The 26,877-nt window shown below is 39.0% G+C and overlaps 1 protein-coding gene across 11 annotated transcripts in view; it reads left to right on the forward strand.

Moving 5' to 3' along the window:
- Nucleotides 1–26,877, forward strand: part of LOC150087831 (bromodomain-containing protein 2-like) — a 676,121-nt gene that overhangs the window by 468,210 nt on the left and 181,034 nt on the right. For all 11 annotated transcript variants that reach the window (XM_090369219.1, XM_090369215.1, XM_090369216.1 and 8 more), the window contains one exon: nt 25,459–25,496. In XM_090369219.1, the coding sequence (XP_090225345.1) occupies nt 25,459–25,496 (38 nt within the window). The remainder of the gene's footprint in view (nt 1–25,458; nt 25,497–26,877) is intronic.

Below are 26,877 nucleotides of genomic sequence, written 5' to 3' on the forward strand. Positions count from 1 at the left end.
TTCTCATAAACTTGCCGTAACTTTATTGCAGATTAGCCTATACTTATTGTACGTTTCTTTGTCTCCTGATGATTTTCAGTCATCCCAGGCATTTTTCATCTGCCATCCATTTAGGTCTAAACCTTTAACAATATCTCGTAGTTGGTATAAAAAGCTTAATAGCATCTATGATTACTTTTCTGAATGTCTCCCATTTAGAATTTGCAGTTAGTACTGTTAAGAGTTGGTCCCACTGAAAACAATTTAAAACTGTCTAAATCACCTTTACAAAAGCAATGTCCCTTTCGTTTACTTTTGACAGCACTTAACTTTATATCTTTAAGTAAACTCCACATCAATATATTCTGACCACCATCCTAGTGGTTCCTTTATTTAGAAATTCTTAATGCCTGAAGTGTCAATAGTATTGCTTTCTTGTGTTGCCTCTCTGGCATGCCAGTGTAGAAAGCAGTCATCCAATATATGGGCTCACATCTGGTGAGTATGGACTTGGCACACCCAGGGTCCTGAGCTGGATATCATCATTCTTCTCTTTCTTGGTGATTCCTTTCTTCTCTCTCTCTCTCTCTTTCTCTTTATCAGGGTAACTTGGGAATTTTTTTTGGCTGGTGCAGCAAAAGCCTCAGGCTTCCTTGCACTATGTGGCTAATAATATCCAGAAAACTGTGATACTTCATCAGCCATATACCCACAATTTCCAGTTAATATATGGAAAGTTGAAATTTCCCATTATAAGACATTTCGATTTGCTGCCCCACTTCGCACTGGCCAACCATGTCAACCAAATGCAGTGGCTTAGATTCTGTGTACTTCTTAATCCAGAGCATGACTTCCTCCCTTCTGTTTTCTCTATCATTCATTAGGTAGCTTCATTTAACCCTTCGGTATGTATGACGGACATGACTGATCCTTCTCCAAAATAACTGTTGGAAATTAATCGTTGGTTCATTGCTAATAGTTGAAACTTTCACTACCTTCCTAAACATAGTCAAACTTTTATTTCAGCAGTTTTAAAGTGAGTAGTTATTGTTTACTAGGAATTATATCTGTGAAAAATCTGTCGAATACCATACGGTTATTGTTTTTTTCCTTCCTATTCAACATGCTAGTTTTTGCTTTCAGCTCACTTAAACAGTACATTACTGAAACTGGCATGTGTAAACTTACATGCCTACTATCAAAATTAGAATTTTTTTTTTTGTTTTATACTTAATTATTGTACAAAATGGAAGTGTCACTACTCACACTATTGTTTTAGAGATTCTTGACTGTTTGACGATGGGTAACTAGACATCCCAAAGTGTAAGAGCTGACAATTTAGTTGTGAAACTACAGTAAGAGGGGACAAAAAAGCCAGACTTGAGATTTTCCTTAATTCACAGCCAAAAATTCCACAGTACCAGCCTAGTAGTTAAACATTAAGTTTCAGGCTATGGAATAAATATTCAGCTGTTGGGCTGGTAGTCTGGCTTTCAGTATACTTAGTTGAGAACTGAGCTTTACAGAAATCTCAACAGGACTGTCCTTGTAAAGTTGACAGAAATCCCACTCCCTTTATTTGTTTGTCAAACTATATTCTAATCATGCAGCCTCTAAATCTACAATTTAAGGTTAGAAGTGGCCATAGCCAACTTAAATGTTAGATCTGTATAGCACTGAAGAAAGGAGTGGGAATGTATTTTAATAGTACATCAGGTTTAGAAACAAGAGCTGTTGGTGAAGAGGTCACATTTTTTTAGAGAAGAAATTTTCAGGGTTTTTATGATGAAAGGAAAAAGACAGTTTCTGGTTGAATTAAACCTCCAAATACTTCTGTACTTCAGCCATCTGAATTCTTTGTTCACCTGTAGGAGTATAAAAGAAAGTAGTGTATTTTTGTTGTTATTTGTTCAGATCTATCAGAAGTAATTTCTAAGCTAAAATTGGGAGGGGGGGGGGCAAGTAATCCAGTTTATCATGAAACATATGCCTCTTGATTATTAGTCAGTCATGCCATTTACTGAAAAGATAACAGAATTATATATAAGCAGAAAGATATAAAAGTCAACAATAGTTGACAGAAAAGTGACAGAAATTGTTATTCTTTTGAATGAGAATTTGGGATTACTGTCATTTTCAGACATGTCATTTTTTTTTTTTTTTGATTTGGTAGTTGTTGGCGCATCGGCTTCTGTGGCCATATTGCACCTCCCAAGGTTTTTGCTGTACTTTGATCCAAGCCCGAGGCGGGAATCGAACCCGCGACCTTTGGGTTGCCGGGCAGGTACTTTACCCACTCGGCTAGCCCGGTGAATATAGAATATAGACAAATATAGACAAAGAATATAGACAAAGATGATATACCGTAAGAGGAGATAGACAGGACTATAATTGTCATGTCAATTGTGGGTGCCTTATGTATAGATGTAGCAATTTCAAGAATTGAAGCCTTTCTTGGTAAGAGCATCCCTTTGTTCCCTTACTAACACACAATGCAAATGATTTGCATTATGTTTGCCATTAAGTATGGAGGCTACATATCCAATGCGGGGCAAATGACTGAAATCTGGGATGCCTGGTCACTTTACACATATGTTATTGACTACAATTGAATCTGCCTTGTGGACAATGAGAAAAGATGGGATGGGGTAATATTGGCATTTATTAAAAGTTGTAGGTATTTGCCATATAGTGCAAAGACACTATGGCTTTTGCTACACTGGCCAAAAAAAAAAAAAAAAAAAGTGGATAAGAAAATAGAAATTATGCACTTCCCTCTTCACATAGGTAACTGTCCAGTTTACCTTTGAATTTATTCAAATTGTCAGCCTCAACTACCTGGAGGTAACTTGTTCCAGTAATCAATGATTCCCTGGCTAAAATTAAACTTCATATTCTAAACCTCTTCCTCTGTAATTTGAATTTATGGCCCAATATTCTGAAATTCTTTATAACAGTGAAAATTCCACCTTCCTTCATTTTATTAAAACCTCCCAGGGCTTTATAAACCTCAATAAGGCCCCTTCAAAGGTGTCCTGGTTGCCAATCCCTGTAGCCCACGTAAAGTCTTTTTTTCATACGGTGGCCCTTTTGTTAATCTCACCATGGAAGTTGCCTTTTTCTTTTTTTCAGATGAGTTCACCACACTTTGATGCGCCGACCGGGCTAGCCGAGTGGGTAAAGTACCTGCCCGGCAACCCAAAGGTCGCGGGTTCGATTCCCGCCTCGGGCTTGGATCAAAGTACAGCAAAAACCTTGGGAGGTGCAATATGGCCACAGAAGCCGATGCGCCAACAACTACCAAATCAAAAAAAAAAAAAAATCACTTTGATGCAATATTAGCCGACCGGGCTAGCTGAGTGGGTAAAGTACCTGCCCGGCAACCCAAAGGTCGCGGGTTCGATTCCCGCCTCGGGCTTGGATCAAAGTACTGCAAAAACCTTGGGAGGTGCAATATGGCCACAGAAGCCGATGCGCCAACAACTACCAAATCAAAAAAAAAAAAAAAAAAAAAAGATGCAATATTCCAAATGTGGTCTTACAACTGCCTTATACAGTGGGATTATGACCTCCCTATCTCTGCAGGATATTGTTCAATAAATCATCGAAACAACACCATGGACTTTCTTGGGTATTTCCACTGCTCAGAGAAATTCATTTCTCCCCATATCATAACTCCTAGGTCCCTTTCTTCCTTTACTGTTGCCGACCGGGCTAGCCGAGTGGGTAAAGTACCTGCCCGGCAACCCAAAGGTCGCGGGTTCGATTCCTGCCTCGGGCTTGGATCAAAGTACTGCAAAAACCTTGGGAGGTGCAATATGGCCACAGAAGCCGATGCGCCAACAACTACCAAAAAAAAAAAAAAAAAACCTTTACTGTTTTTAATTCAACCCCACCACACGTATAAGTTATTTTTGGGTTACTATTTCCCCATGTCTAAGGCCTTGCATTTTATCCCCTGACAGTTACAATTTCAATCAAATGCAAGTCCAAGAGGAAAATAAGGGCAATTAAAATGATTTTTCTTTAATAATATCTAGCATTAGCAATAGCATTGGCACATGATGCAAGAAAGCAAACTTATATAGCATCAGCCAAAAAAAAAAAAAAAAAAAAAACCTTCTAATTTCACCCAGCCACTCGCTCCAAATGTTTGTCTAGTTCTACCTTGAATCTATTTAAGGTATCAATTTCTACAACGACGAATGGAAGTTTGTTCTGGCAATCAACCACCCGCTGGCTAAAGGCAAACTTCTGCATATCCAACCTGCAACTGCCCCCCCCCTCTATTTCAATTTATGCCCTCAGGTGTTTATTCTGATCAAGAGAAAGAATCCCATCAGCATTGAGCATGCTCAAACCATTCAAGGCTTTATACACCTCAATCAGCCTAGTCTCCAGAAACTGTAATTTCCAAAACTTAAGCCTTTCTTCATAAGAGCAATCCTTTGTTCCATTCACTAATCTCGTTGCCCTTCTCTGTACTCATTCCTACATCCTTCTTAAAATGAGGCCTCCAGACCTGTATACAGTACTCAAGGTGTGGCATGACCATTGCCTTATACAAGGGGATAATCACCTCCTTATCCCTGCTAAAAAAAAAATTCTTGTATATCATTGACAAGACACCATGAGCTACTCTTGCAGACTGTCTGCACTGCTCAGAAAACTTAATATCTGCCTGCACAATTACTCCTGGGTCCTTTTCATTCTCTACCTCTGTCAGTGTAGTATCAAAGAGTTGATAGGTTACTCTGGGGTTGCTGCTTCCCATATACAGTACTTTACATTTGTCAATGTTATAAACTTCAGTTGCTACCCCTCAGCCCATCTGCTCAACCTTTAGGTGCTTCCGTAACCAGGTGGAAAGGAGCAGCAGTGCGTAGCACACGCTTCTTGATTAGACCAGGGTTCGAGCCTGTCACTACCAAATATGGAGGATGCAGAAAGGTCAGGGAATGACCACCGCATATCCCGGAGCAATATGGCCTTAGTTGCTAATGCTCCTAAACAAAAACCAAATAACAATAAATAACAACTGCTCAACCTTTCTAGATCCTGTTGCAGCAGAGTAGTGTCATTAGTGTTATTAACCACCCTGCTGACCTTCGTATCATCTGCAAACTTGGACATTAAGCCTGATATACCATCATCATATCATTTTTAAATACAGAAAATAACAATGGACCCAACACTGAACCCTGGAGGCTCCACTAATAACATTAGTCCACAAAGAGCAGCGTCCATTGATTAACGCTCTCTGTTCTTCTCCCACTCAACCATCTCTTTAATCATAGCAGCAGTTTGCCTCCAATGCCACAATGCTCCAATTTGTGCAGCAGTCTTCCATGTGCGACAGAATCAAAAGCCTTTCTAAGATCCAAATATTTAATATCAAAATTATTCTATGCATCCAGTTCCTTTGTGACTACATCATAGTATCAATCAAATTGGTCAGACAAGAGTTTCCCCTTAACAAGCCCATGCTGTGTCCGAGCTATAACTGAAGTCTCCTCTAGATGATCCTGCAATGCTTCTTTAACTAGTGTCTCCATTAATTTCCCTGGAACAGAAGTTAAACTAACAGGTCTGTAATTACCTGTGTCTCCCTTTGATCCTCCTTTGTGGATTGGGGTCACATTTGCACATCTCCAGTCCATGTGTGCCTCTTTTGAGTCCAAGGAAGCTCTCATAATTATGGTTAAGGGTTTGCTTACTTCCTTTGCTGCCTCCTTTAATATAACTGTATAGATTCCATCTATCCCAAACGCCTTTCTTATGTTTATCTTCAACAATTTTTCCTTCGCTTTACTCTCAGTTATTACAAGATTATCTAGCTTACTGCCAGAGTTTAACACACCTCTGGCATCTATATCTAGTTTGGCTAATTCAGACTGGATAAACACATTAATAGGATCATTGAACTCTGCAGTAGTACATAATAAAGACAGAGCAGACAATATCAAAAACATCTATTCAACTACCAAGTGTCCCCAAACCATGTTGAAATGAAATAAGGACAAGTTAATGTATATAATGGTACTGTATAAGCTTGCTTTCTTGCATCATATGCCTATGCTAATGCTAATATAGTAGTAATAGTAGCTGCACACTAACACACCACTTCATCCATCCTTACCCTCCAATCCTAGGCAAGGGGAAAAATGCCATTTACATCCAACTAAGTGCCTTCAGGATGCATCATAGATCACCCTGCAGGTTCCTAGTCTCCAGACATCTGCAATTTACAAAGCTGAATCCTTTCTAGGTAAGAGCACCCTTTTGTTCCCTTCGCCAATCTGGTTGCCCTTCTCTGCACCTGATCCAGCAGATCTACATCCTTCCTAAATTAAGGCATCCGGACCTGTATATGGTGTTCTAGATGCAGCCTAAACATGGCCATGTAGAGAGGGATAATCATCACTTCCTTATCTCTGCTAGTAAAGTTTCCTATATATCATTGACAAAACTCCATGAGTGTCCTGGCAGCACATCTGCATTGCTCAGAGAATTCCATATCTGGCTGCACAATTACCCCCAGGTTTTTTCCATTTTCTACTACCCTGAGTATAGAGTCACTAGAAGTCGTACCCAGTAACACGAACGATGTTCGGGCTCAATTCAGTACAAATCATTGTATTGAATTGTTATTTGCAAACATTTTAGTCTATTTCTTGTATATATATATATATATATATATATATATTTTTTTTTTTAAATATTTTGTTATGCATTTAAATTCTTAAAGGTTTTTTTAGAAAAAATGTGTATTAGTTGTCTGTTGACACTTTTATTTAATTGACTGATAAGGTGCTCTTTGCCAATATCTCCAAAATTCGCTGAAATTTGTACTCTTTCGTGGAAACGACCCGGTCTGTATTTTTGCTCAGTAAAGTGGCAGTTACCCTTAAGCGGACAATTTACGTTACATTAAGGGTATGTGAGTCATTATGTCCCCCGGAAATGGGTTCCTTTTTAGTTGTATGTGTACAGCATTTATTAAAAGTGTGATCCCGTTAATTCCTAGTTCTACTACATCCGAGATTTTGGATTGGCCTACTTTCAATTCTAAGAACATTTACTTGTAATACTTTCTAACCGCTTCTTTGATATATCCAATACTGACCAATAATTTAGAAATACAGGTAAGGGGAATGCTTACACATCATTCATACAGTGAGAATTACCAGTGACAGAAGTGACGGTCAGTGCTAATTTTTTAATTTAAGTAGAGGTAAATATCAGTATTCATTTTAGAATTATATTAAATATGGTAAATTGAAAATTTATTACATTTTCTTTTTTATATTATTAATATTGATAATTATTAATATTGAATTTTGAATCTGAAAGTTTATTTTTTTTTTATTTTTATGAAACTTCAAAGTAATACTAGCAATTTTATTTATATAAAATATTTCGATCACGTGGGATAAAAAGTAGTTCCGAGGGGATATGAATTTGAAAAAAAAATTGAGGTTGGGTCGGGCTAGGCCATCTAGACTTCAGCCTCTGCTTGAGTCGGTCCAACTAGACCTTGGACCAGGCTGGATAAAAATAAAAAATGTAGTCCCGTGCAGACCTCTAAGAGTCACACAGTTGAAAAGTTATTCTGAGATTACTGCTACCCATGTGTACCTTGCATTTGTCAATGTTAAATTTCAACTGCCATTTCTCAGCTCACCAACTAATTTTTTAAATCTTGTTGAAGTAACATACTATCATTACTGTCATTAAACACCTTAGCAACGTTTGTATCATCTGCAAACTTTAACATTAAGGCTGTATACCTTCATCAATATCATTGATAAATATTGAAAACAACAATGGGCCCAAAACTGAACCCTGGGGAACTCCACTAATAATATTAGTCAATGAAGAGCAGTGCCCATTGATAACCACTCTCTTTCTTCTTCTTCCACTTAACCATCCTTTTTTCCTTAGCAGTAACTTCCCCTAATGCCACATTGCTCCAGTTTATACAACAGTCTTTTATGTGCAACAGTATCAAAAGCCTTCCTGAAATCAAGAGTGTGATATCAAAATTATTTTTTGCATCCAGTTCCTTGGTCACTGCACCAAAGTAATCCATCAGATTGGTTAGACAAGACTGCTCCTCAACAAATGGTGCAAATTCAGTATAATTGTTTTTGGGTACGATGTTACTACAACATTGGCCAAGATCTTTGCAGCTCCGGCAAATGCTAAGTTTTTATTTATATTTAGTCATTTTATTGACTTAATTATTATACTAAATTATTTTCTATAAGTAGCTTTATAGTTCTAGCCAAGTGCCCTGGTTTATTTTGAATTTAGATAGTGATTTTGAAAGTCAATACTTAGTGTCCGTAGATTTTACGTTCGTAACTTGCTGCCATTGTTATACGATACGGAATACCGTAAGGTTTAACATAAAACTAGGTAGCGAAATACGTAGCACTGTATTAGAAATCTGTTAGATTAGTATAGCATTATCAATAAAATTTATTAATCTTATTAAATTTCATTTTTAATTAAATTATACTTAAATGGAATCATGACCCAGACTAGAGCAGCAAAACATGGTTCACAGAATAACCAGAATGCTGTGGCTTGCTGGAGAACTGAAGGGGGCGATTCTCCCACACATCACAGTCTAAAACAATGCACAAAATGTGAAATGTTTGCAGACCTATCTAGAACAGGACATGATACAGCCAAGGAGGATGTGTGTGTGTGTGTGTGTGTGTGTGTGTGTGTGTGTGTGTGTGTGTGTGTGTGTGTGTGTGTGTGTGTGTGTGTGTGTGTGTGTGCGTGCGTGCGTGTGCGTGCGCACGCGCTAGGTGCAGAAACTAGCTGCCAACTCAGTGTTCTGATGGACATCTATGAGAGTTTGAGGCGTAGGGTAAATGCCCTTGAAGAAATTAATATGAGGGGACCATCAAGCTTTCAGTTGCCCAACTCAATGCTAGAGCTCACTCCTGTGCATCAGGCAACACGGCGGCAATCTCCAAGGCAGAACGTGCCAGTCTCACAGGAACTAGTTATTGTGGGCGACTCTATTGTTTGATTCAACCATTCCTTGTCAATCAATACTTAGTGTCTGTAGATGTTACGTTCGTAACTTGCTGCCATTGTCATACGATATGGAATACCGTAAGGTTTAACATAAAACTAGATAGCCAAAAATGTAGCACTGTATTAGAAATTTGTTAGATAGTATAGTATTATCAATTAATCAGTAAAATTTATTAATCTTCTTAAAGTTCATTGCTAATTAAATTATACTTAACGGAAACATGACCCATACTAGAGCAACAAAGCAGTGTTCACAGAATAGTCAAGAGTGCACGAGAACCGAAGGGGGCAATTCTCCAATGCATCATACTCTAAAATAAGGCGAAAAATGTGAAATGTCTGCAGACCTGTGTAGAACAGAACATGATCTAGCCAACGAAGTTGTCTTTCTGTGTGCTAGGTGCAGAGACTATGAAGAAATTATGTGCCAACTCAGTGTTCTGATGGGTGTCTATATTTGCCAACCCGGCTAGCCCGGTCGGCAAATATAAACTAATTAGCTAACTAATTTCATTGTTGAGAATGTAACCCCTATTTTTATCATTGTCTGCGAGAAATAAATTCCTGCTTTACGAGCATGCACTAGGAACAAATTAACGCATAAAGTCGAGAACTACCTGTACTTGGATTTCTGGAAAGCTTTTGATACTGTTGCACGTGGAAAACTGCTGTAAAAATTGGAGTGATAAGGGCATTAAGGGCAAGTTACTGCAATGGATAAAGGGCTGGTTGAGTGGGAGAAGTGTAATCAGTGGACACTGCTCTTTGTGAACTAAATGTTATTAGAGGAGTCCCCATGGGTTCGGTGCTGAGCCCATCGTCGTTTTGTGTATTTATCAATTATATAGTAGAAGTTATATTAGGCTTAATGTCCAAGTTTGCAGATGATACAAAGGTTGGCAGGTTGTTAATGACACTAAAGATAGTATGCTACTGCAGCAGGATCTAGAAAAGTTAAGCAGATGGGTGGAGAAGTAGCAACTGTAGTTTAACATTGACAAATGAAAAGTACTGCATATGAGTAGCAGTAACCCAAGAGAAATGTACCAACTCGGTGGTACTACACTCTGGGAGGTGAAGAATTAAAACGACCTGGGGATAATTGTGCAGTCAGATATGAAGTTCTCTGAGCAGTGCAGACTGGCTGCCAGAACATGTCAATGATATATAGGAATTTTTCTAGCAGAGAGAAAGAGGTGATTATCTCTTTGTATAAGGCAATGGTCAGGCCACACCTTGAGTACTGTATACAGGTCTGGAGGCCTCTTTTTAGGAAGGATGTAGAGTTGCTAGAATGAGTACAGAGAAGGGCAACAAGATTGGTGAGATGAACAAAGGGGTGTGCTTATGAAGAAAGGCTTGTTTTGCAAGTTACAGCATCTGGAGACTAGGCACCTGTAAGATGATCTGATTGAGGTGTATAAGGCCTTGAATGGTTTGAGCAGGCTCAATGCTGATGGGATACTTCCACTTGCCCAGACTAAGAACCTGAGGGGGCATAGATTCAAATTGAGGAAAGACTATTGTAGAAGAGATGTGTGGAAGAGATGTAGTTGATTAGCATTAGCATTAGTAGAGGCATTTGATGCAAGAAAGCAAGCTTATGCAGCATCAGCCAAAAAAAATTAAAAATAAATAAATAAACACTTCCACTTCACCCCTCTGTTCGTTCGAAATACTTGTCCAGCTGAACCTTAAACTTATTTAGGCTATCAACTTCCACGACAAGGGATGGAAGCCGGTTCCACCAACCAAGCACCTGCTGGCTAAAGGCAAATTTCCTCACGTCTATTCTACATCTGTCTTTCCTCAATTTGAATTTATGTCCTCTCAGGTGATTATTCTGAGCAAGAGGAAGAATCCCATCAGCATTGAGCATGCTCAAACCATTCAATGCTTTATACACCTCTATCAGATCACTTCGCTGGTTCCTTGTCTCCAGACACTGTAATTTGCAAAACTTAAGCCTTTCTTCGTAAGAGCACCCCTTTGTTCCATTCACTAATCTTGTTGCCCTTCTCTGTACTAGTTCCAGCATCTCTACATCCTTCTTGAAATGAGATCTCCAGACCTGTATACAGTACTCTAGGTGTGGCCTGACCATTGCCTTATACAAGGGAATAATCACCTCCTTATCCCTGCTGGAAAAATTCCTATATATCATCGACAATACACCATGAGCTACTCTTTCAGCCCATCTGCACTGCTCGGAAAACTTCATATCTGCCTGCACAACCATCCAAAGGTCCCTGTCATTCTCTACCACTGCCAGTGTAGTACCACAGAGTTGATACGTTGCTCTGGGGTTGCTGTTTCCCATATGTAGTACTTTACATTTGTCAATGTTAAACTTCATTTGCCACCTCTCAGCCCATCTGCTCAACCTTTCCAGATCCTGTTGCAGTAGCATAGTGTCAGTAGTGTCCTTGGCAACCCTGCCAACCTTAGTATCGTCTGCAAACTTGGACATTAAGCTTGATATACCATCATCAATATCATTTATAAATACGGAAAACATTAATGGACCCAATACTGAAACCTGAGGGACTCCACTAATAACATTAGTCCACGATGAGCAGTGTCCATTGATTACCACTCTCTGTCTCCTCCCTCTTAACAACCCCTTTATCCATAGCAGCAATTTGCCTCCAATGCCACACTGCTCCAATTTGTGCAGCAGTCTTCCATGTGCAACAGTATCAAAAGCCTTTCTAAGATCCAAGTATGTAATATCAAAGTTATTCCCTGCATCCAGTTCTTTTGTGACTGCATCATAGTATCCAATCAAATTGGTCTGGCAAGACTTTCCCTTAACAAAACCATGCTGTGTCGGAGCTATAACTGAAGTATTGTCTAGATGATCCTACAGTGCTTCTTTAACCAGTGCCTCCATTAATTTTCCGGGAACAGAAGTTAAACTAACAGGTCTATAATTACTTGTGTCGCCCTTTGATCCTCCTTTGTGAATTGGGTCATATTTGCACATCTCCAGTCCATGGGTACTTCCCCTGAGTCCAAGGAAGCTCTCATAATTATGGTTAAGTGTTTGCTTACTTCCTTTGCTGCCTCCTTTAATATAACTGGATAGATCCCATCCACCGCAGGTGCCTTTCTTGAATTTATCTTCAACAATTTCTCCTCCACTTTACTCTCAGCTATTACAAGATTCTTTGGCTTACTGCCTGATTTGAATACACCTCTGGCATTCCCCTCGCTGAATAACTTCTCATGTGTGATTGTCGATGCAAAATATTCATTTATTTTGTTAGCTACCTGAGCAGGATCATCAACAGTTGACACTTCGATCTCAAGTGGACCAATCTGATTCATCCCCTTCCTTCTAGAGTTTACATAAGTAAAGAACTCTTTGCTGTTTTTCTTCGCATCCCTTGTCAAGGATCTCTCGTAATCTGCCTTCGCCTGCCTAACCTCCTTTGTAACTTGGTTACAGATCAACTTGTATCTATCATAGGCGTCTGTGTCACATGTTAATTTGTATGTATCCCATGCATTTTTTTTCTCTGCCATATGCCTCATTAGTTCATCTGACAACCATTTAGGCCTAAACCTTGAACAATATTTCTTAGTTGGTATGTAAAGCCTAGTAGCTTCCACAATAAGTTCTTTGAATGCTTCCCATTTTGAATTTGCTGTTGGCAATATCATCAGTTGATCCCACTGTATAGAATTTAAATACTGTCTCAGTCCATTGTAGTCGCCTTTACGAAAGCAATACCCCTTCCCTTTACCCCTAATGGTAGTTACCTCTTTGAGTAACTCCCACTTCAGCACACTGTGATCACTGCCACCAAGCGGTTCATTTATCTGCAGATTCTTAATGCATGAAGAATCACTACTGATAATCAAATCAAGAGTATTACTCCCTCTAGTTGCCTCCCGAACATGCTGATGTAGAAAACAATCATCCAATAAATCCACAAAAGCCTTGCTAACTGTGTGAGTGACCAGCCCCCAAATTCCAGTCAATATCTGGGAAATTAAAATCCCCCATTATAAGACTCTCTGATTTACTGGCCCAATCTATTTCTCCGAACAGTTTCTTATTATACTCATCAGAGTCATTAGGCCTATAGCACACTCCTACTCTCAATTTTGATCTCCCAATGCTTATGTCACACCAAACTGACTCGACACTGCACTGTCCAGCAATGTCGACTGGCTTCACTTCCTTGGATTTTATGTGTTTTTTAACTAATAGCATAACCCCTCCTCCCTTCCTATCCTGTCTATCCTTTCTGTACACATTGAACTCCCCAAATTCCAGTTCTGCATTCCTTATATCTGTGTGACACAACGTCTCTGAAATCCCGACAATATCTGCCTCTGATGTTTTGAGCAATACCTCAAATTCATCAAATTTATTTACTAAACTCCTAGCATTGGTGTACACGCAAGTATACATGCACCTGTTCTTTTTCTTAGCTACCCTAACACAACCCATGTGTTTACTTGTACCGCAATGGCTCCCAGCAGTCTCTGAAATATCCTGCATCTTATTTTCCAGGCTGCGGCTCATTCCAATAGAAGCAGTGCAAGAATCACTTTCTCCTCTGCCAGTGGCTACTGTTAATCTATTAGTCCTTGTATCCCTCCAATCTAGCAGTTTCCAACCCACCTAACACTGCTTCGATAGCATCAGCAAACATTCTTGCACCTTTTCTATTTAAGTGTGTCCCATCCCTGTAGAAGCAGTCTCTCCTGTTAACAAGTACAGACCAGGCGGAAAAAAATTCTACCCCTTCAGTCTTGCACAATCTTTTCAGGGCCGATTTGATCGACAGGGCTCTCATCATATACTCCCTCCTATCGTGTCTGGGCAGAATTGCAGACACTTTCAAATTCAACCCTAATTCACGGCTTTTTTTCAACATTGACCTGTACTTGTTAAGTAATTCCGCCAGTCTCATACTCTTAATATCATTAGTGCCAACGTGTACAACTATATCACCTTTTGTGCCCTTAAAAGATGATATCCGCTCTACAACGTCATCAACCTTTGCCCCTGGCAGACATACTCTGGTCCTGTTCCACCTATCCTTTTTACAAAGCATGTTTCTCGTTTCCCTGACAATAGTGTTACCAACAACTACTAGTTCCTTTGGGACCAGCGCATTCTGCCTTGAGGGCTGCCACTGTGTTGCGTGATGACCAAGTGCAAGCTCTGGCATTGGTGTGGGCAGCTGAGAGCTTGATGGGCCCTCACTTTTAATCCTTCGAGGGCATCCACCCTGTCCTTCAAGCTCTCATATAGGCCCATAACAACGCTGAGTTGTCGCCTGATTTCCTTACACTCCTTGCATCGCACACAAACAAAGACATCCCCCATGGCAGTATCATGTCCCGTACCCGACTGCTCCACAAACATCAAGCAAGTAGTGCATTTTAATAGGCTGTGATTCAGAGGGCAACTGCCCCCCTCAGTTCTCCCCTGAGCCACAGCACTCCCATTAGCTTGAGCCTTTTGCTTTGCTGCTCTGGTCTGAGTCATGATTTCAATTTAATTTCAATAAAATTTCAATTTCAGTAGAAAATTAAAACCCTAAACTTATATCCGAACACAGTTATAACGCTCTATTTATGTTTCAGTATCGAGTGTTATCTATGAAATCCCTTTATATAACTTCCGTATCAAGTTAAGTATTAATTATTTATTTTTTACTAATTATATATGTTACATAACCCAAGTCGTTATATGTATAGTTAAAAGTACAATTTAATTGACAGTGAAGTTCAACAAGATTAATTATCTGCTTAATTGACAATATTATGTACTATACTATACTATACTATACTATATTATACTATACTATATTAAGCTTATGCTATCTATTTCGAGATATTTTGTATCGCGTACAATGGCGGCAATTTACGAACAGTAAACACGTGGATTTGATACCCTTTCCGATTAGCATTAGTAGAGGCATATGATGCAAGAAAGCAAGCCTATTCAGCATCAGCCAAAAAAAAAAAAAAAAAAACACACCACTCCCATTTCACCCCTCCGTTCGCTCGAAATACCTGTCCAGTTTAGCCTTAAATTTGTTTAGGCTATCAACTTCAACAACAAGTGATGGAAGTCGGTTCCACCAACCAACCACCCGCTGGCCAAAGGCAAATTTCCGCACATCTATCTGACATCCGTCCTTCCTCAATTTGAATTTATGCCCTCTGAGCTGATTATTCTGAGCAAGATGAAGAATCCCATTGGCATTGAGCATGCTCAAACCATTCAAAGCCTTATACACCTCTATCAGATCACCTCGCCGGTGCCTAGTCTCCAGACTCTGTAATTTGCAAAACTTAAGCTTTTCTTCGTAAGAGCAACCCTTTGTTCCATTCACTAATCTTGTTGCCCTTCTCTGTACCCGTTCCAGCAACTCTACATCCTTCTTGAAATGAGGCCTCCAGACCTGTATACAGTACTCAAGATGTGGCCTAACCATTGCCTTATACAAGGGAATAATCACCTCCTTATCCCTGCTAGAAAAATTCCTGTATATCACTGACAAGACACCATGAGCTACTCTTGCAGCTCGTCTGCACTGCTCAGAGAACTTCATATCTGCCTGCACAATTACCCCCAGGTCTTTTTCATTCTCCACCACTGTCAGTGTAGTACCGCAGAGTTGATACGTTGCTCTGGGGTTGCTGTTTCCCATATGTAGTACTTTACATTTGTCAATGTTAAACTTCATTTGCCACCTCTCAGCCCATCTGCTCAACCTTTCCAGATCCTGTTGCAGTAGCATAGTGTCAGTAGTGTCCTTGGCAACCCTGCCAACCTTAGTATCGTCTGCAAACTTGGACATTAAGCTTGATATACCATCATCAATATCATTTATAAATACGGAAAACATTAATGGACCCAATACTGAACCCTGAGGGACTCCACTAATAACATTAGTCCACGATGAGCAGTGTCCATTGATTACCACTCTCTGTCTCCTCCCTCTTAACAACCCCTTTATCCGTAGCAGCAATTTGCCTCCAATGCCACACTGCTCCAATTTGTGCAGCAGTCTTCCATGTGCAACAGTATCAAAAGCCTTTCTAAGATCCAAGTATGTAATATCAAAGTTATTCCCTGCATCCAGTTCTTTTGTGACTGCATCATAGTATCCAATCAAATTGGTCTGGCAAGACTTTCCCTTAACAAAACCATGCTGTGTCGGAGCTATAACTGAAGTATTGTCTAGATGATCCTACAGTGCTTCTTTAACCAGTGCCTCCATTAATTTTCCGGGAACAGAAGTTAAACTAACAGGTCTATAATTACTTGTGTCGCCCTTTGATCCTCCTTTGTGAATTGGGTCATATTTGCACATCTCCAGTCCATGGGTACTTCCCCTGAGTCCAAGGAAGCTCTCATAATTATGGTTAAGTGTTTGCTTACTTCCTTTGCTGCCTCCTTTAATATAACTGGATAGATCCCATCCACCGCAGGTGCCTTTCTTGAATTTATCTTCAACAATTTCTCCTCCACTTTACTCTCAGCTATTACAAGATTCTTTGGCTTACTGCCTGATTTGAATACACCTCTGGCATTCCCCTCGCTGAATAACTTCTCATGTGTGATTGTCGATGCAAAATATTCATTTATTTTGTTAGCTACCTGAGCAGGATCATCAACAGTTGACACTTCGATCTCAAGTGGACCAATCTGATTCATCCCCTTCCTTCTAGAGTTTACATAAGTAAAGAACTCTTTGCTGTTTTTCTTCGCATCCCTTGTCAAGGATCTCTCGTAATCTGCCTTCGCCTGCCTAACCTCCTTTGTAACTTGGTTACAGATCAACTTGTATCTATCATAGGCGTCTGTGTCACATGTTAATTTGTATGTATCCCATGCATTTTTTTTCTCTGCCATATGCCTCATTAGTTCATCTGACAACCATTTAGGCCTAAACCTTGAACAATATTTCTTAGTTGGTATGTAAAGCCTAGTAGCTTCCACAATAAGTTCTTTGAATGCTTCCCATTTTGAATTTGCTGTTGGCAATATCATCAGTTGATCCCACTGTATAGAATTTAAATACTGTCTCAGTCCATTGTAGTCGCCTTTACGAAAGCAATACCCCTTCCCTTTACCCCTAATGGTAGTTACCTCTTTGAGTAACTCCCACTTCAGCACACTGTGATCACTGCCACCAAGCGGTTCATTTATCTGCAGATTCTTAATGCATGAAGAATCACTACTGATAATCAAATCAAGAGTATTACTCCCTCTAGTTGCCTCCCGAACATGCTGATGTAGAAAACAATCATCCAATAAATCCACAAAAGCCTTGCTACTGTGTGAGTGACCAGCCCCCAAATTCCAGTCAATATCTGGGAAATTAAAATCCCCCATTATAAGACTCTCTGATTTACTGGCCCAATCTATTTCTCCGAACAGTTTCTTATTATACTCATTAGAGTCATTAGGCCTATAGCACACTCCTACTCTCAATTTTGATCTCCCAATGCTTATGTCACACCAAACTGACTCGACACTGCACTGTCCAGCAATGTCGACTGGCTTCACTTCCTTGGATTTTATGTGTTTTTTAACTAATAGCATAACCCCTCCTCCCTTCCTATCCTGTCTATCCTTTCTGTACACATTGAACTCCCCAAATTCCAGTTCTGCATTCCTTATATCTGTGTGACACAACGTCTCTGAAATCCCGACAATATCTGCCTCTGATGTTTTGAGCAATACCTCAAATTCATCAAATTTATTTACTAAACTCCTAGCATTGGTGTACACGCAAGTATACATGCACCTGTTCTTTTTCTTAGCTACCCTAACACAACCCATGTGTTTACTTGTACCGCAATGGCTCCCAGCAGTCTCTGAAATATCCTGCATCTTATTTTCCAGGCTGCGGCTCATTCCAATAGAAGCAGTGCAAGAATCACTTTCTCCTCTGCCAGTGGCTACTGTTAATCTATTAGTCCTTGTATCCCTCCAATCTAGCAGTTTCCAACCCACCTAACACTGCTTCGATAGCATCAGCAAACATTCTTGCACCTTTTCTATTTAAGTGTGTCCCATCCCTGTAGAAGCAGTCTCTCCTGTTAACAAGTACAGACCAGGCGGAAAAAAATTCTACCCCTTCAGTCTTGCACAATCTTTTCAGGGCCGATTTGATCGACAGGGCTCTCATCATATACTCCCTCCTATCGTGTCTGGGCAGAATTGCAGACACTTTCAAATTCAACCCTAATTCACGGCTTTTTTTCAACATTGACCTGTACTTGTTAAGTAATTCCGCCAGTCTCATACTCTTAATATCATTAGTGCCAACGTGTACAACTATATCACCTTTTGTGCCCTTAAAAGATGATATCCGCTCTACAACGTCATCAACCTTTGCCCCTGGCAGACATACTCTGGTCCTGTTCCACCTATCCTTTTTACAAAGCATGTTTCTCGTTTCCCTGACAATAGTGTTACCAACAACTACTAGTTCCTTTGGGACCAGCGCATTCTGCCTTGAGGGCTGCCACTGTGTTGCGTGATGACCAAGTGCAAGCTCTGGCATTGGTGTGGGCAGCTGAGAGCTTGATGGGCCCTCACTTTTAATCCTTCGAGGGCATCCACCCTGTCCTTCAAGCTCTCATATAGGCCCATAACAACGCTGAGTTGTCGCCTGATTTCCTTACACTCCTTGCATCGCACACAAACAAAGACATCCCCCATGGCAGTATCATGTCCCGTACCCGACTGCTCCACAAACATCAAGCAAGTAGTGCATTTTAATAGGCTGTGATTCAGAGGGCAACTGCCCCCCTCAGTTCTCCCCTGAGCCACAGCACTCCCATTAGCTTGAGCCTTTTGCTTTGCTGCTCTGGTCTGAGTCATGATTTCAATTTAATTTCAATAAAATTTCAATTTCAGTAGAAAATTAAAACCCTAAACTTATATCCGAACACAGTTATAACGCTCTATTTATGTTTCAGTATCGAGTGTTATCTATGAAATCCCTTTATATAACTTCCGTATCAAGTTAAGTATTAATTATTTATTTTTTACTAATTATATATGTTACATAACCCAAGTCGTTATATGTATAGTTAAAAGTACAATTTAATTGACAGTGAAGTTCAACAAGATTAATTATCTGCTTAATTGACAATATTATGTACTATACTATACTATACTATACTATATTATACTATACTATATTAAGCTTATGCTATCTATTTCGAGATATTTTGTATCGCGTACAATGGCGGCAATTTACGAACAGTAAACACGTGGATTTGATACCCTTTCCGATTAGCATTAGTAGAGGCATATGATGCAAGAAAGCAAGCCTATTCAGCATCAGCCAAAAAAAAAAAAAAAAAAAACACACCACTCCCATTTCACCCCTCCGTTCGCTCGAAATACCTGTCCAGTTTAGCCTTAAATTTGTTTAGGCTATCAACTTCAACAACAAGTGATGGAAGTCGGTTCCACCAACCAACCACCCGCTGGCCAAAGGCAAATTTCCGCACATCTATCTGACATCCGTCCTTCCTCAATTTGAATTTATGCCCTCTGAGCTGATTATTCTGAGCAAGATGAAGAATCCCATTGGCATTGAGCATGCTCAAACCATTCAAAGCCTTATACACCTCTATCAGATCACCTCGCCGGTGCCTAGTCTCCAGACTCTGTAATTTGCAAAACTTAAGCTTTTCTTCGTAAGAGCAACCCTTTGTTCCATTCACTAATCTTGTTGCCCTTCTCTGTACCCGTTCCAGCAACTCTACATCCTTCTTGAAATGAGGCCTCCAGACCTGTATACAGTACTCAAGATGTGGCCTAACCATTGCCTTATACAAGGGAATAATCACCTCCTTATCCCTGCTAGAAAAATTCCTGTATATCACTGACAAGACACCATGAGCTACTCTTGCAGCTCGTCTGCACTGCTCAGAGAACTTCATATCTGCCTGCACAATTACCCCCAGGTCTTTTTCATTCTCCACCACTGTCAGTGTAGTACCGCAGAGTTGATACGTTGCTCTGGGGTTACTGTTTCCCATATGTAGTACTTTACATTTGTCAATGTTAAACTTCATTTGCCACCTCTCAGCTCATCTGGTCAACCTTTCCAGATCCTGTTGCAGCAGCATAGCGTCAGTGGTGTCCTTAACAACCCTGCCAACCTTAGTATCATCTGCAAATTTGGACATTAAACTTGATATCCCATCATCAATATCATTCATAAACACCGAAAACAACAACGGACCCAACACTGAACCCTGAGGAACTCCACTAATAACATTAGTCCACATTGAGCAGTGTCCATTGATTACCACTCTCTGTCTTCTGCCACTCAACCATCCCCTTATCCATAGCAGCAATTTGCCTCCAATGCCACACTGCTCCAATTTGTGCAGCAGTCTTCCATGTGCAACAATATCAAAAGCCTTTCTAAGATCCAAATATATAATATCAAAGTTATTCCCTGCATCCAGTTCTTTTGTGACTACATCATAGTATCCAATCAAATTGGTCAGGCAAGATACTAAGTAATACCTACAAAATCTCTGTCTAAGTTACTTTAAACTAAGTATCGTAAATAGGAATATAAAGCTACTTTAGAAAATAAGTTAATATGCCAATTTAAGCTAATAAAACAGAAAATAAATCAGAAAAAACTTCTCTGTTCCAGGAGCGGCAAAAATGTACGACCGCACAGGCTACCCTCGTGCTCTCGTTCTCAATGATTGCTGGAATAGACTTCCATCTGTTGTTGTGGAAGTTGATAACTTAAATAAATTTAAGGCTGAGCTCGACAAACATTTGGAGTGACCAGATGGGTGAAATGGGAAGGGTTTTTTTTGGCTTATGCTATATAAGTCTGCTTTCTTGTAACATATGCCTCAACTAATGCTAATTGCATTCGTGTTCGGATGGTCCTGCATTACTTCTTTAACCAGTGACTCCATTATTTTACCTGGAACAGATGTTAAGCTTACAGGTCTGTAATTAATCATGTCATGTTTTTATCATCCTTTATGAATTGGGGATCCAATTGCACATCTCGAGTCTATAGAGACCTCCCCTAGTGTTTGTTTCCGACATGCAATTTTTTCTTCTTAAATTACCTGTTTTTATTTTTTTATTTTTCTGTGATTAACAGTAGTGAAAAGTAAATATAGTTATTATCTTATAAATTAATAATTCAGATTGTGGAGTGTGTTATAGGCCTAATGACTTGAATGAGTACAATGAACAATTGTACAGAGAAATAGAGTGGGCCAGTAAATCTGAATGTCTTATAATGGGGATTTGAACTTCCCAGATATTGACTGGAACTTGTGGGTTGGTCACTCACACACTAGTCAGACTTTTGTGGATTTATTGGATGATTGTTTTCTGCAGCAGCATGTTCGAGAGGCAACCAGAGAAAGTAACACTCTTGATCTGGTTATCAGCAGTGATCATTCGTGTATTAAGAATTTGCAGATAAAGGAACCACTAGGTGGCAGTGATCACAGTGTGCTGAAGTGGGATTTACTCAAAGAGGTAACTACCGTCAGGGGTAAAGGAAAGGGTTTTTGCTTCCGTAAAGGGGAGTACAGTGGTCTCAGACAGTTTTTAAGTTCTGTACAGTGGGATCAACTGACGATGTTACAAACAGTAAATTCTAAGTGGGAAGCATTCAAAGAATTAATCGTGGAAGCTACTAGACTTTATATACCGATTAAGAAATATCGTTCAAGGTTTAGGCCTAAATGGTTATCAAATGAACTAATGAGACTCGTGACAGAGAAGAAAAATGCATGGGATGCATATAAATTATCAGGTGACGCAGAAGCCTGTGGCAGATATAAGCTAGTCTGTAATCAGGTCACAAAGGAGGTTCGGCAGGCGAAGGCGGATTACGAGAAATCTTTGGCAAAAGATGCTAAGAAAAACAGCAAGGATTTCTTTACTTATATAAACTGTAAAAGGAAGGGGATGAATATGATTGGTCCACTTGACATCGATGGTTCGACTGTTGATGATCCTGCTCAGATAGCAAACAAACTGAATGAGTATTTTGCATCTACATTCACACGTGAGGAATTATTACAATTTGAAAATGGAAGAAGGTTATCAAATTGTAGCAGTGTGCTTAATGATTTTGTAATAACTGAGAGCAAAGTGGAGGAGAAATTGTTGAAGTTAAACACAAGAAAGGCACCTGGGGTGGATGGGATCTATCCAGTTATTTTAAAGGAGGCGCCAAAGCAACTAAGCAAACCCTTAGCCATAATTATGAGAGCATCCTTGGACTCAGGGGAGGTTCCCACGGACTGGAGATGTGCAAATGTGTCCCCAATTCACAAAGGTGGATCGAAGGGTGACACGAGTAATTACAGACCAGTTAGTTTAACTTCTGTTCCGGGTAAAATAATGGAGTCGCTGGTTAAAGATGCATTGCAGGATCATCTAGACAAGACTGCAGCAATAATTCAAACACAGCATGGGTTTGTTAAGGGAAAGTCTTGTCTGACAAATTTGATTGGTTATTATGATGTGGTCACAAAGGAACTGGATGCAAAAAATAATTTTGATATCATATACTTGGATTTCAGAAAAGCTTTTGACACTGTTGCGCATGAAAGACTACTGTACAAATTGGAGCAGAATGCTATTAAGGGTAAGTTGCTACAATGGATAAAAGGATGGTTAAGTGGGAGAAGACAGAGGGTGGTAATCAATGGGTGCTGCTCTTCGTGGACTAATGTTATTAGTGGAGTCCCACAGGGTTCGGTGTTGGGTCCACTGTTGTTTTGTGTATTTATCAATGATATTGATGAAGTTATATCAGGCTTAATGTCGAAGTTTGCAGATGACACAAAGGTTGGCAGGGTTGTTAATGACAGTAATGGCAGTGTGCTACTGCAACAGGATCTAGATAATTTGGGCAGATGGGCTAAGAAGTGGCAACTGAAGTTCAACCTTGACAAATGCAAAGTACTGCATATGGGTAGAAGTAACCCCAGAGAAACGTACCAACTGTGTGGTACTACACTTAAGGTGGTAGAAAATGAAAAAGACCTGGGAGTAATTGTGCAGTCAGATATGAAGTTTTCTGAGCAGTGCAGACAGGCTGCTAGGGCGGGTCATGGGGTTTTGTCAATGATATATAGGAATTTTGCTAGCAGGGAAAAGGAGGTGATTGTCCCTCTGTATAAGGCAATGGTCAGGCCACGCCTTGAGTACTGCGTACAGGTCTGGAGGCCTCATTTTAGGAAGGATGTAGATTTGCTTGAGCGTGTACAGAGAAGAGCAACACGATTGGTGAGGGGAATGAAGGGATTCTCTTACCAAGAGAGGCTTAAGTTCTGCAAATTGCAGTGGCTGGAGACTAGGCACCTTCGCAGTGATCTGATTGAGGTCTATAAGGCCTTGAATGGGTTGAGCACGCTGAATTCTGATGGGATCCTTCCACTTGTTCAGATTACCAACCTACGGGGACATAAGTTCAAATTAAGAAAGGACAGATGTAGAATAGATGTGCGGAAATTTGCCTTTAGCCAGCGGGTGGTTAATTGCTGGAACAAACTTCCATCTGTCGTTGTGGAAGTTGATAGGTTGAATAAATTTAAGGAGGAACTGGACAGGCATTTGGAGGGAATGGTGTGATTTTTTTTTTTTTTTTTTGGCTGATGCTGCATAAGCTCCTACACTTGCTTTCTTGCATCATGTGCCACTACTACTACTACTATTATAACTTTATAGAATACTTGTTAAAACTAGTTTTATGGTCTCTAATCTTAGCCATACAGTTTAATTACTTAAGTCTCTTCTCTGTCTTTTTCTATGTGTATATGTATCTTCACAAGTGATATCACATTTACAAATCTTACTTAACAATATACACAAAGTGCACACGGACTGTCTGAAGCTAACACTCTTTCATTAAAATCACATTTAATCTGTGAATTTCCTCTTTTTTCCCCCTACATACAAGCTTTATAGAAAAAAAGAAATAATAATTGCCAGATTTCTGTTCATTCAACTTTAATGAATTTTCAGTGGCGCAAATCTTTCTAAAATAATTAAATATAAAATTTCATGATAATCTGTCGACTGGGAGTAGTATTATTGCATGCAAACAGATGGGTGAAGACAATAGCTCTTATGTATATGTGAATGTGCCTAATAACCTGAACACAGCACCACAGTATATCCATCATTATGCTCTGTGACTCTTTCATAATGCCCTTTTGGCCCATAGAAATTAATCACTTAATAATGGTCACCTGATAATTATTATCATGCTTACCAAATGGAAATCTAGAGAAGCCTTGCAAAAGTAATATGAGATGTATTAATACTTATACCACACATAAATGTGTATATCACACCTCATACCACTGATGACTGTGGCCAAGTACGCAGCACTAAGATATGGATGGGCTTAGGAACACAAGCCATTATCTGTGGTTCTGCCTAGTTGCTAATATCTTTTTAAATTCTGAAGCATCACACTATAGCATCTGACATTCATTTTGGTCCAGGTTTGGAACAATATTTCTTAGTTGGTATAAAGTACTTAAGTGCCCACAGCAATTACTTCTCTGAACACTTCCTATTTGGCATTTCTATTTTTCAACATTCTTGACCTCACTGAAAGGGTTTAAAAAATGTCTGAGTCTGTTATAATCACCTTTGCAGAAACAAAAACCTTTCCCTTTACCTTTGATGGTAGTTATTTCCTTGAATAAATCCCACCTTAGTAAGCAATAATCACTGCCACATAAAGATTTATTTACTTGACTTGTATGTGATGAATCACTGCTAGCTAGATAAATAATATACCCCTTTCTTGTTGCCTCTATAACATATTGTTGTAGAAAGCAGTCAGCCAGAAAATAGAGAAATGTTTTGGTTCTGAGTATACTGCTAATTCACGTATAATGCATGATATTTGGTGTGTTAATAGGTAGGTCAGTTTATTAGATGTGGACGAAGTAATGAGCTGCACTAAAATTTCCAGAGATGATCAGATATTAGATTAAATTTGGAAAACAGATGCTATATTACAGAGGTGCATAAGCATCTATGCACATTTAGTTAACTAAAAGAATTAATTTTTGCTATTTACATTATCACATATAAAACATGGTACAACTTATTATCCTCCTTTACATATTTGAAATTCTATACATTTGTGGGATGTGTTAGCACATTGTGTGTACAATCAGTTCAGTATTGTTATCTCCAAAGAAATGAAAGGACATTATTCAAGAATGGAGTATTATCACATCAAATGATATTCATACATAAGTTGAATCTGTGCATTGCAAATCTCTTAACTTGATATTGAGATGTAGATTGATATACATTGATCAAATATATTGGTGTTTGTGAGAGAAAGAAAGAGAACAAATTTCTGTACCTAATCTGTGTCTGTTTTATTTTAGAAAATCATCCAAAGAAAACAAAACACCAAGAAAATCAGGTAAAAATTTTGATGCTTTATTTCTCTTTCTTTATTTTAGCTTAAAATTTGTCTATAGGGAATTTGTTAAGTTGTTTAACCCTTGTTAAAGGGATGGCATTTTGCATCTCACTAAATGGATTTTCACAGTGCATGGTTAAATTTGGTAATGTCGTTTGTTGAATATCAAAATAAAAGTATTTTTTGGTATGTTTGACTGGCTTATCTTGTACAAATATTTGGCTTAAAACTTATGATTTCTTATTTATAAATGTACAATTATGTGAAATTGGCCTTTATTTAATGTTTATTGGTTTTATGCATGAGATTTTTTTTCTTTTAATTATTGTATATCAAGGCAATGAGTGACTGTTTCCACCAGGTCCTATACTCCAAGCATTTGTCCACTATTGAGTGTTATGTACAACCCAGGAAATTTTGCTGTAGCTCCATATGGCAACATGTTTTCTGACATCGATCAAACTCTTCAGTATACACAGCTTATGAATTATGAAGTTTGTAGTGAGCAAATTTATAAATGGACCATCAGAAGGACGGTCATGAATTAAAAATGCTGCTTAGGAAATAATTATTTAGAAAATACTGGAAAACTTCATTGTTCAAGACATAATTTGGGAATGATAAGAGAGAATACTAATATTAGATGAATGTCTTAAATGTTGTGAATTTCTTTATTTTGGAAACAGATATGATTTATACTAGGAAAGAAATTAGAAGACAGCTGCATTAAAAAGTGAACTTAGATCGCAAATATACTGGATATTTTTATAATGAAGAAACAGGAATGTTATCTGAGGTAGCAGCGCTCTAGTGGTATAGATTTAATTGGTATTTTTTACTAGATCTTTGGAGAGATAGAAAATTCGGTGTAAATCACTTTCTAATAATTATTAGTAGACATTAGATTATATGCATATGTAAATGCATAAACACAAATATTAGTAGCATTAGTTGAGGCATATGATGCAAGAAAGCAAGCTTATAAAGCATGAGCCAAAAAACACACACACCTTTCCAATTTCACCCATCTGGTCACTTCAAATGTTTGTCTAGTTCAGCTTTAAATTTATTTAAGCTATTAACTTACACAACAACAGAAGTCTGTTCCAGCAATCAACTACCCGCTGGCTAAAGACAAACTTCTGCTCCCTTCTACAACTGTCTTTCCTCAATTTGAATCTATGCCCCCTCAGGTTTTTAATCTGAGCAAGTGGAAGTATCCCATCAGCATTGAGCCTGCTCAAACCATTCAAGGCTTTATGCACCTTAATCACATCACCTTGCAGGTGCCTAGTCTCCAGATGCTGCAACTTGCAGAGGTCTGATATTACTAATATCAGATAATATTACTAATAACATTGCAGATTTCATTAATTCAATC

The sequence above is a fragment of the Mastigoproctus giganteus genome, chromosome 3 (assembly GCF_048544385.1).
Source record: "Mastigoproctus giganteus isolate SK-2022 chromosome 3, ASM4854438v1, whole genome shotgun sequence".
NCBI classification, from domain to species: domain Eukaryota; kingdom Metazoa; phylum Arthropoda; class Arachnida; order Uropygi; family Thelyphonidae; genus Mastigoproctus; species Mastigoproctus giganteus.